This window comes from Myotis daubentonii, chromosome 2, assembly GCF_963259705.1.
Source record: "Myotis daubentonii chromosome 2, mMyoDau2.1, whole genome shotgun sequence".
NCBI classification, from domain to species: Eukaryota; Metazoa; Chordata; class Mammalia; order Chiroptera; family Vespertilionidae; genus Myotis; species Myotis daubentonii.
The window spans coordinates 104,378,605-104,390,819 of record NC_081841.1 but is presented as its reverse complement, the minus strand read 5'-3'; the positions used below and the strand labels follow the sequence as shown (position 1 = coordinate 104,390,819).

Here is a 12,215-nt window from a genome sequence, read left to right as displayed (position 1 = left end):
AGTATTACATGAAATGTTAAAGGGTATTCTTCAAGAAAAGGAAGAAAAAGAAGAAAAAAAGTTTAAAAATATGAACAATAAAATGGCAATAAATACGTATCTATCAACAATTGAATCTAAAAATAAAAATAAATAGATAAGAAATGTAATGAACAATATAAACTGATAGATAAAATAGAATCAGTGTCATGGAAACATGGAACAGACTGACATCTCAGAAGGAAGGGAGATCTAGAGGAGATTAACCAGTGATCTTATATGCATATATGCATTACCTAATGACACAGACAATATGGTGGTGAAGGCCTGGGGTAGGGTGGGAACTGGGTGGAGAGGGGCAATGTGGGGAATAAAAGGGGACATCTGTAATACTCTCAACAATAAAGATTTAAAAAAGAAAGAAGATGCTACTCTTCCCTGCTGTGGACAACTGTGCTCTTTCTGCAGCCTCCTGGCTCACCCATTTGAGTCTGGAGGCAGAGAGTAAAGATAAGAGAACCTACATTGTGTTCAGTAATGCTCTCATGCCCTAATTCAGTGAATGAATAGTTACAATAAGTTTTACTGAGAAAACTGTCTCAGCCATTTTATAAGAGTGATTGGAAGCACAGCTAGGTACAGTGACTTTGCTTTTGAAAAACGTGGTCTCTTCTAGTAGGTGCACAGGTAGCTGGCAGCAAACAGCAACATCTTGTTGGAAATGTCAAGGTCTTGGGCTCCTTTGGTGGTTGTTACACCCGTGCTGCTGCGTGGCCCTTGGAAAGCTGCAAAAGAGGTGTGAATTGAAGCTTGCATAAGTCCTGCCATGTTACTCTCCTTGCCTTCCTACTTATAGTAGCATGGAGGCCCAACAAACCTTGGCCAGGGCAGTCATTGGATGAAAGTTGGTGTGACAGGTAGGCTGGGGATTAACTTTGCAAGCAAGAGCCTTCTAACTGTGTTCCAATATTCCTTCTGAACTCATTGGCCAATTGAAGCACTTTCAACTGTCCTTATTTCTGGAGGACTGGGAAGGGGGCTCTTTGCTTGCTAAGCATGGTGAATGAGGAACCAAGTACCAAAGCCATGGAAAGTCATGCAGCTAGAGACTCAGAAATGTTTAGACAAAGTCCTAAAGCCTAACTGTGGTGTGATTGGGTCTTTACTTCCTCTGTCCTTTGGTTTCTCTGGGTATTTGCTCTATCCTCCAGCCTGGTTACCAACCTAACTCACCATAGAATGAGGTAGGCTGGAGGAGTACTTGGAACTTACCAGATTACTTAAGAGGCAGGCACTCTACATGTCCTGTGAGTTTCTATCCTGATGAGCCAAACCTGATTGGTTGCTATGGGGAATGACAAGCTGTCAGACAGTGAGTTCCCTGTGCACAGTGCCTGGATTATCCATTTTTAAACTCCTGATGCCTAGCAGTGCCTGGCACAGTTGTTTGCTGAATGAAGGAGTAGTAACACTTCATACCAAATGATGCATTATTACTTACAAAGTAATCTATTTTCCCAGCATGAAGTCATTCTACTTTAAAAGTGGAAGGTAGGCAAGACTGTCTTACAGATGAGGTCACATAGCTATAGGTTGGAGAGGTGGCTTTCAGACTCTAAGTCTGCTGGCATTTTTACACATGTGTGTTATTGAGACTGACCTTCCTAAAATATGCGGCCAAAGCACTAAGAGAGATATGAATATGGATTCAGAGAGACATTTGTGTTTTCTGCATTTTGTTCCTAAATCTGGGGTAGACATATTCTTCCTGTGTCTCTTGACTAATGGTATTATTTGGTGCTATTTGTTAATCACTGAAGGTATATAGGTTTTCAATTACATTTTGAGTTAAATCGAATTTAGAGGCTTGCCTGGTAAACTAGTGAATCCTCGCTTAGTTTGTAGTAGCTATTTCCTGATGTAGCTTTGGCACTATTCACTATTACAGTTTTTGGTAATTTCAATTAATTAGATTGTAGCTCTATGGCCCTGGGTCTTCGGGAAACACATGTTCAAACATTTTCCCTGCTTAATAAGACCCATGTTCCTGTGGAACTTGTAGGGCCTCATTGGAAATCAATGATTGCCTCTGATCTTCCAAATGTAATGTTGAGACTCAGGAAATCACTACACAAAATGCTTTCAGATTGCAGGATGTGGAGAGCTCTCTGTCATTAAAACGAATGATTCTGCTTAGAAGTAAACCATATTTTAAATCTGTATGTATATTGTACATGAGGGAACTTCTCTGTACAGAATTATCTCTCCCCTCCCCCCCCCCCCGTACCGCCCCCCCCCCCCCCCCCCATAATTCTCCAGGTCACACCTAACTTCTGGGTCACAGCTTGGCAAAAGCTAGCTTTCCTTTCCTAGCAACTGTTACTAGGAGGGGCGTGGCTTCGAAGTCGGGCGAGGGGGACTACCCTTCCCGTGATGCTCCAGGGTGGCCTCCGTCGTGACGCACTCGGTGTCCGCGAGGGGGACGGGGGCGGCGGCCGCTAGTGGGGGGCGAGCTCCCGGAGTCCCCGACTCGCGTTCAGGCAGCTGCAGCCGCCATGTTGGCTTGAGGGGCGATGACAGGAGGTGGCTGCGGCGTTTGGCACTGAGAAGTGGAAGCGAGGCAAAGCTCTGAGAGGAAGCCGTTCCGGACTGAGGAGAGGGAGGACCGGCCTCTTCCGGGGACCGGCTGGAGTCGGTGTCGCGGGACCTCGCGAGGCCGGGGAGGGGAGGGGAGGCCGGTGAGGAGAGCGGAGCCGCGAAGACGATGCGCCCCGAGAGCCGCTGCGGCCCGGAGGCGCCCGCGGCCTGAGCCCCGAGGGGCGGTGGGTCCCTGCCCGGCCCGAGCTCCCGTTCCCCGCGTGTCGCCGCGGGCTGCGGGCCTTGGCTCCCAACGAGTTAAATGCCCTTGAGCGCGGCTTCGGGCGGCCCGGCCCCCGGCCCCGGCGGCGCTCGGTAAGCCGTTTCCCCGCCGGCCACTCAGCGCTCACGCGTCCATGTGTAGCCGCATAGTTATCTGTGTACCTCCCGCCGGGGCATTTTGCTGCTTCATGAGGACTGGACTCGGGCGCGCGTGTGAATCACTGCCGGCCCACGAAGGAGGAAGGCGCATTTAACCCCCTCCCACCGCTCCATGCCCGTGTGTCACTCGGCTCCGTCCACCTGGCGCGGCCGGTCCTGGGGCCACTGCTGACGACGACCGGGCTGCTCCCTCCCGAGTGCCCTGCGCTCCGGCCACTCGCTCCTGGGATCGCTCCTCCGCGCACAGCCTCGGCCAGGCCGCGACTTTGGCTCCCACATCACTTAGTTTTTGGAAAGCACATCACGAACTCATCGAGATCGTTAACGCTGATTTCTGTGGCTTGAAGACCTCTGCACCTTTTTGTTTGTTGTGTGGGTTTTTTTCGTTTTCGTTTTGGTGTGTTTTTTTTTTCCGTGAACGTCTGGCTGTTTATCAAGTGGCAAGATGTCCAGTAATGTCCCGGCGGATATGGTGAGTGAAGGCTAAGTTACGACACACTTTGATTTAATTGTGGTTTCCAATCTTATTTCATCAGAAAGGATGCAGACAGAGGTGGGGCGAGTTTGCAGGGGCCTGTTGAGAAGCCGTCGTGCTGGGAGAGTTGGAGAAGTTGGAGGTTCTGGTTTCCCCCTTTTAGCCAGTAGTGCTTTGAGGATGGGGTTTCTCACTTGGTTGCGTTTTTTCAAATCACCCGAGGCAATGGAGAAGTCCGGAAAATGTGGCGAGGTGGCTTTAAGGGGAGAAGATCCCTTTGCTAGAAGCCTCTGAACAGTGTATCTTGTATCTTAATCCTTCGGAAAACGTCGGTGGCAGTGGGCAGAGCCGAGGGCGGGCGTCCCCACCAGACACTGAGGTTGGCAGGGAAACGCAATCTGTGGCGCTGACGAGCTCCCGGAGGCACTGGGTGCAAACTTGATCTTGCGAGAACAGTGTCGTGTATCTATCCCCTCAAGAAAAAGTCCACGAGAATTTGCAGTGACTTCTTTTTGAAGTGTGTAGGACTAGGTGAACAAGTATGGCAACTAATATTAAGATGTTTGGGGATTTTCACAAACCTAGGCTCACCGTATATTGGGACTTTTAATGAATATTACAGGACTTTTAGTAGCAAATGTTTGGTAGTGCCTATCACATCACTGGACTTTTAAACGCTAATAAAACACAATATTGAGCCTTGATCCTTGACTGTTGAGAACTCGAAACAAAAAGTATTCTTTGATGTTGCTTTTCTTTTTGTTTATAAACGTTAAGGTTGTGAGTTTGTTGACCGACGGTAGGTAGCCGTGTAGACTTACCGTGCTGGAGTTTTTTGTGAGTGTGACATTACATTTTGCAGTCCTAGGGACAAACATAATGCAGTTAACAAGAAGATGGATAATCTTGTTTATAAAAGAATTGCTGTTAACATAGTTACATTCCATTTGAGTGTTCATGTATTCCAGCCAAAAAGTAAAATTGAACTTTGTTGATTACATTTTAAAATCTCAGATGTTTCTATAGGAGCAAACTTCAGTTACAGATTTTAAAATAATTAAAAAAGTTAAGTGACCCTAAGTGGTGTGTTTTGACCTTGGTTTAAAGACATTTTGCTTATGTTGGATTTCCATTTAACGTGCTATTTAAATGTGAAGGAACCACAACATTCTGTCTTTTGGGTGGCCATGCAGCAACCTTACACTCTCCTTCCTGAGTTTTAAAACTCTTGCTTTATCCTTTTGGTTTTCTCTTTCCTCCTGGTGTGCACACAGAAGAATAGTCTTCTACCCACTTAAGGAGATAACGACATGGTTTCCTCAACCCCCCTCTAGAAGTTGCCTGGAGCGGTCTCTAGACTGAGCTGGGAAATGCTGTTTCTTGTTTGGTAGGTGCTTGGGTTCATCACCTCCAGCAAAAATTTGATCTCCATAAGGCCACCATTTTATATCACCCTTCACCGTGCAAGATATGTGCACTATTGTAGCAGAGAGTTAGAATGAAATAGATTTGTGTCATTAAAACAGTACCATCACTTTCTTTAGTCCCAGTGATGAAGAAAAGCTGAAATGTGCATAGCATCAATCACAAATTGAAATGATTTGGGAAATACTGTTTCCATGTCAGAGGGAAGGTTTGGAAGCTAATGTTTGTTTCGATCATGGAACTGAGAAATAGTGGCAAGGTTTTTATTAATAGCTGCAATTATAAAATGTAATTATTTCTGTTCTAGACCTTATTTTAAGGCCTCAATGATTCTGTGGTGCTTTGAGATCCTTTGATTAAAGGTGATATGCAAGGGCACAGCAATATTATATAATAAACATATCTTGATGCTGTTTCAGAGTGTATCTAAGGGTACAGCTCAGATGAGATTGTTCTGCATATTTTTTATGTCTTGTTTTCTAGCTGTTGAACTTGTTGAAGGTCCATAGATTTACCCCCCTATGTTAAAGCCTTTTAAGCCTTTATTTGCTATTACTTAGAATTTTTATTTAAGAAATACCTTCATTTGATATGCTCCTAGAATTCTTGACTTTTTGAAATATAACATGGTAAATACTGGTTAGAAGTTGTTGATTAAATGCTTCTTATTTTTAAGCTCTTCATAGCAGTAATGGCAGTTAATTTGTGTTTTTATTCATGACTTAAAGTGAGAACAATTTTACCACTGTGAAAAGCCTCAGCCTTCCCACCCCCACCTCTTTCTACAATCTGACATTTTCCTTGCAGCATAACTCTAAATTGATCAGGATATGTGCTCTTGCAAGTATGAATACATACATTTTTGCTAGGTGCAGTAAAATTTTCACGTTTCTAAGTGCTGACAGCTAGTATGTGCTACTTAGAAAAAATGTTGCGCTCTTTTCCATGATAATGGTCCTTGTCAGTTGTACAGGAAAATCCTATTTGGGAGATGAGGTGGTCCAGTAAGGTTACAACCCTGCCATGTTTTCATTAGAGATAATTTATTCTTGAGCTACAGTAATTGCTAAATCAATTGATGTTTTTGGAAAGTCTTATGGCAATGATTGTGGTTCACTTTAAAATAGATTTTTTAGCATCTTTTCTGTTTTGTAAATATAACTCACATTATAAAATTTATTTTTAAACATTCAGTAAATTTTTGTGTTTACCATAAGGATTCTCTTTTTATAATTCAAATTTAGCATTTTGATATATTGGAAGGGGAATAGCACCCGTAGGGAATGGATTCGCTGTACTCTTTTAAAAAAATAATTTGCAGTTGATGCCTTTCCTATTAAAATTCTGTAAATATGTTCTATAAATAATTTGCATGTATTTACATAAAATATTGGCCTTTTTTTTGGCTAAGAGTGATTGAGATTTACTTCCAGCATAATAACTTATGAAAAAAATCTGAGACTATCTGAACAGAATATTATAATACATTGTATATAAGTGATTCACTGCCTTTATTTTTTTCAGCCAAATCATAGGTCATGATGGGACAATATTCATTGTTTATAATTGTAGCATGAATGAGGTTAATGACTGTAGGTTTTCTGAAAGAGAATGTTTATTTGTTAGTAATAAGGCCTAAGGCTATGTAGATAGGTAGTACTTTTATTTTCTGGATAAGGAGAGTTATTAATAAATTGTATTTATAAAAGTATTATATAAAATATTTTAGTTATTATTTAGAGCTTTGGACTTAAAATTGTACTTGATGATATCTATACCTGAGAGAAATTGACAATTAGTGTGAGAATAACGGCAAAGCAATTTTGGTATTTGAAACATTTTAGGTGATACATTAGTTTAAAAAGCCCTGTATCTTTTTGAACTGTTAATGTAGAAATTGTAGCAGATGTAAACATTTTAGTCTGGGGTTAAATGAGATAATGATAATTTGAATTTTTTCAGTACTTAATGAATTTTTGTAATGTTATATCTCTTCCATTTGTGGGAGAAATAAATATTGGAGCCCTCTGGTGGACAGGAAATTACTAAAATTAATTTCTTTTCGAAGTGAACTTTTATCACGTTTCCAACTTAAAGTAGAATGACAGGTATAAAGTATATTAGGGGAAAAGGCCATGCTAGAAAAAGGTCCAGAGAATAGAAAATGGTTAACTTTGACAAAAGAGTATATTAAGATCTAGTGCCCCAAATTTTCAGCTTACAGCTTCTTTTAATTTTTCTTTCTCTTGCTAGAGTGCTTATTTTAAGACTAAGTTGAGAGGGTTTATGAATGAACCTAAAGGGTACCAGTTCTATATTTAAGTGTGTGACAATGAACAAACAGCTTAATAAATTATGAGTCTCTAATGGAAACTTTCTCTAAATTGTTTTACTCAAATTGTCTTATATTTGGTGTTCTGAATTATTTGTTTTTATTAAAGCAAGTAGCAAATTATTTCCCTCAGCTTTCAATGCCCTTTCTGGCTCTGAATCCTCCAGTTCATGTTCCTTTCCTGTGAAAATAGTTTTTAATTCATCTTCCTGTAAAACATTTTCTATCAGTATATTGAGATTCTTTTATGATGCCAAATTTATATGGATATGTATCTTATATTTATATCTCTTGTACTTTCTAATGTAAAATAGACATTTAAAAACTGGTTGAGTGATTTCTTGACTCATGAAGCATTACTCTCTTTGTTACCTATGGAAAAAGTAGATTTGTTTGTTCCATACTACAACAACAACTACTACTACTACTACTACTACTACTACTGCTAATGGTGTTAAATATGAAGTCTATGATGTTTGCTTCTATTACTACTTTGAATATTAAAAAAATACTTTAATATTAAGGTTTGAAGTTATTTAAATTAGTGGATAACGTACTAATGGCTCCACTGGTTTTCATAATTGGAACAGTAAATGTATTTTAGGAGACTGAAGTATGTGCTTCTTAAATATGCTTTTTAAGAATTCCTTTCATTCTTGGGTAAAATTGAAAGAGACTATAGAATTCATGGTAACTGAAATCTCTGGGTGAGAGATTCTGAATCAGTAAATTTTTGAATATATGAAGTGTTTTTGGAAATATCCCAATCTAATAATTTTGAATGACTGTCCTGTTAATCCTAATATGTATGCATAATTTAGCTTACATTTGATGACTTACAGACATTATTTGAATATCATTGATTCAATTCAATTATTTTTCATTGAGTACTTCTCTGTGTAATGAAGTATCATTCTATAAACTATAACTGGCATACCCTCTGCACCTAATATAAGTTGTGAAGCTTTGTGCTTCTTCACTAGTTCAGTAATTTACTAAGTTCAATGAGGAAAGACAACTGAGATATGAAAATTAAAATATTAGAACTTCTGTTTGTTTAATTTTTGCTCCCAAAATGGGGAAGAACTGAGCTTTTATATGAATTATGGATTGGCTCTAAGACTATTTTAGGTTCACATCCAGGTGATTACAATGGCTGGATGTGGTTTGTTGATGAAAGATGTGGGAATTCTGTAATATAGAGATCAACAGCACCATGAGCTTCTCCAAGTTCTTGCAGTTTTTCTTTTATATTATATTAGAGGACTAATGCACCAAATTTGTGCAAGAGTAGGCCTTCTTTCACCTGGCTGCCGGCACCGGCTTCCCTCTGGCACCCGGGACCCAGGCTTCCTTCTGGCTACTGACAGGTACCCAGGACCCGGGCTTCCCTCTGGCCGCCAGCAGGAACACGGGACCCGGGCTTCCCTCGCAGCCCCGGCTTCATCTGGAAGGTCGCCTGGAAGGACGTCCAGTCTAATTATCATATTACGCTTTTATTATTATTATTACAGATTATTATAGATTAGATGACTGATGCACAGATTCGTGGACCCCCACCAGTGCACGAATCCATGACCCGGCCTCTAGTATGCATATAAGATCTTTGGTTAATCTCTTCCTAACCCCCCTCCCCCTCCCTTCTCCCTCTGAGAATCATCAGTCTGTTCCATGTTTCCATACCTGTGCATTGAGTGTCTGCCCCCTGGTGGTCAGTGCATGTCATAGTTACTGGTCAAATGGTTGAATGGTTGCTTAGACTTTTATATATATAGATTATAGATATAGATATAGATATAGATAGATTATATAGTTACTTTAAAAATGCTTTTTAAAAGTATGTATACTTTATATTGAGATAAGAGCAGAGGTTCATTATAAAAGTATTTAGAAGAGCTGTAGAACTCAAAGCTGCATTATGTATTTTTATTTTACAAAAGTTTAATATTCTAGATGCCGGTTTTTTTCATGATGACAAGAAACTATCAATAGTATGCTACCTAGCAGATATTTTTCAAAAATCAAATACTAGGTTGTTTCTTCAAGGCAAAATTGACATTTTAACCAATAAATGAGAAAGTACCTTCTTTTCAGAAGAAACTAATGTTATGGAGAGAACATTTTGAAAACATGTTTAGATATTTCCAGTATGTTGAAAAATTCTTCCTTATAGAGAATTTCAGTGGACTTTGAATCCATTTTTTTTGAAACATAAAAAGCAACACATTTTGCTTAGTTTGCAAAAATATCTGACATCAAAAAAAATTTAATAACATTGACATCAGGTAACTGACTTTTAATAAAAGCTTGTGCATATTTGGTGATAGAATAGAAAAGTGATATAATTTAATAAACCAGTAAGTGACATATTCTTTTATATTGATTTATGCCTCTTAGTGAGCTAGGTTTTTCAGTTTTGACTATTTCAGCTCTTAAAATCAAGTGTCAAAATACATTGAACTTTGCAAATTGAGAAACCAAGATTTTAAAAAAACAGAAGTGTATTCAATAACAGTGCTCTCACTTAACATATTAATAGTAATAGTATGTTTAGTGACTGCAAGATTAAAATAAATTAACATTTTGAATAGTTAATATATATATAATATACATAAATACATGATTTATAAATGAATATGCACATATCAGAGGTATATGCTCAAGTACTTTATAGTTGGGATTTTCAGTCATAAAATTGTTTTGAAGCCATTGCATAAGATAACAAAATTGCTGAGTATTTTAAGTTCTTGTGCTTGATAATTATAGTTTTTCTGTCTCCTGTTTTGTTGAGCAATTATACTTTTCTGTGGTCAGTATGCCTACTTACCCCTCTCTATTTACAGTTGCTGACTACTCTTGGTGTGGAAACCAGATTTTCAAAGTTTATTAGAATAAAGTGTGTTAAAACTGAGGAAATGGTGTCTGAATAGAATTTTCAGGAGACAACCTATGGCAGAGTATAAGATCGTTATTTCACAGACAACCAAAAAATCTGTTTACTTGAGGGGCTTATTTTTTGGCATTTAGCATGTTTTGCAGAGATGTAGATTCTTGTTAGTGACAAACTATGTAGATGATTAAAAAATAAAATTACATGTATAACTTTATTTTATACTCATAGGGCAGAGAAGCTAATAGTGGTTCTGTACTTGTTATTCACCAGGCAGATGCTTGCCATTTTACATGATAACATTTCATCTAATCCTCACAGTGATCCTGGGGAAATACAGTTGGTATATAGATAAAATTGCTACTGCCCACTAGATGAAGACCACCAGGAATGCATCTGTAGTGGAACACGTTAGGTTTGTTGATTTGCTGCAGCAAGGAAGAGCACATACCTTCCTGAAACCCTTAGTAGTTTCAGGAAGAGGGATTGAACAAGTTTTGATAACATTTGGGCAGTGCAAGATGATTCTAGTTAGAGACCAGGGTCAGTAGAGACTAACTCTGGATGGAATGCTGTCACCCATGAAGTGGAAGGACGTTAGTGGGTAGATGTCTTAGCCACCTTTGTTTAAGAGACAGGAGAAATGAAAGGGTTTGAGGGAGATCTTTAGTCATTTTGGAGCTGTAGCATGGCCCTGAGAGAAGTTGTTATCTATGGTCTTCTGTTGGCCTTGTCTGTCTTTAAGAAGTATCACAGTGTGATTATCAGCAGAGATTATTTTTACTTTCTCAAAGCCTAGGTTCATAGAGGGTAAGGAGCTTCTTTGAGGTTATGTAGCTGGTAAAACGTAGAGCGAGGATAAGAATTTGGATCTGATGGCAATAGTGATAAACATATTAAGCCCTTATCCCCTGCCATACATGAGCAAATCTTGCTAAATCCTTCAGGCACACTTTCCTAAGCAGAATACCTCAGATTCCTTCCCAAGACCTTGTGTTCCATGCAGTCACTGCTGATTGCTCTGAGCTAGCATGGTCCAGTAGAGATAACACTTGCTTAAATAGGTTTGCAAACTACTATATATATACTCTCTGGATTGGAATGATTTTAATGAAGGTAGATTGTTTTATTGCTAAAATTAAAAGGAGTTTTCTTTATAGTCTTTGGAACTTTGAGTTCTCTTGTGTATCTCATATATACTAACCACTTTGAATGCAGAAACTATATTGTTTTATATATGTAAAACTGATTGATAAGCAACAATTTAGTGCTTTTAGGGTATTTTGTTTTTGTCTTTATACAATAACTGCTTATGTATGATGCAAATTTTCTATTATTTGTTTAAATCTATTTATGGTATAAATAAAATACATACATGGGCAATTTTCTATGACTAGATTTTGAGAAGGAAATGTTCTTTCCACTAAAGAAACTTGTCCAGGTTAGGCATTACATTTTTGTGAACTTAAATTAAGATGGCAATTCATCGTGTCTAGACAAAATGGTCTCTCATGATACATGTTTAATTTTCTTTACTTTCAAATAAAATTAGTGCCTTTGCCTTAGAAATATTCCTGCTTTTGTATCCTGCGTCTTTCATTTAGTCATATATCATGACAGCTATCATACCTATAATTACAGAACCACATGATTTTGAACGGATTCTGATAGATATACATAAATTGTTTAGCTGATTCTGTAGTCATGGACATTTAAGAGCTACTATAAACTTCGAAATAATGCATATTTTAAAACATATCTCTATACTTATTGGATAATTTTCTTAGGATGAAATTCTTAAGAATATAGTTGCTGTGTGTTGGATATGTGTTAAAAATTTAGTGGGTTGGAGGAGATACATATTTACTAATTTCAAAGTATCCTTGAATTTCTGGATAAACCTCACTTCATTATTCATTATCTTCTTTATATGCTAGATTATATTTCATTTACAATGTTTGCAATTTTCATAAACAAGATTGACTAGTAATTTTAATTTCTTGTGAAGTCTGACAGATTTAGGCATCAGGATTATGCTGACTTCATAAAATAAGCTGGAAGATGTATTTTTACTCTCTGGAAGAGTTTGTGAAGAT

At 38.5% G+C, this 12,215-nt stretch overlaps 1 protein-coding gene across 1 annotated transcript in view; it reads left to right on the top strand.

Moving 5' to 3' along the window:
• The first annotated feature begins 2,475 nt into the window (after positions 1 to 2,475).
• The window catches only part of UBL3 (ubiquitin like 3), a 74,436-nt gene continuing 64,696 nt past the window's right edge, over positions 2,476 to 12,215 (top strand). Inside the window, exon 1 of the mRNA XM_059684086.1 lies at positions 2,476 to 3,469. Within this exon, the coding sequence (XP_059540069.1) occupies positions 3,443 to 3,469 (27 nt within the window). The 5' untranslated portion in view covers positions 2,476 to 3,442. The remainder of the gene's footprint in view (positions 3,470 to 12,215) is intronic.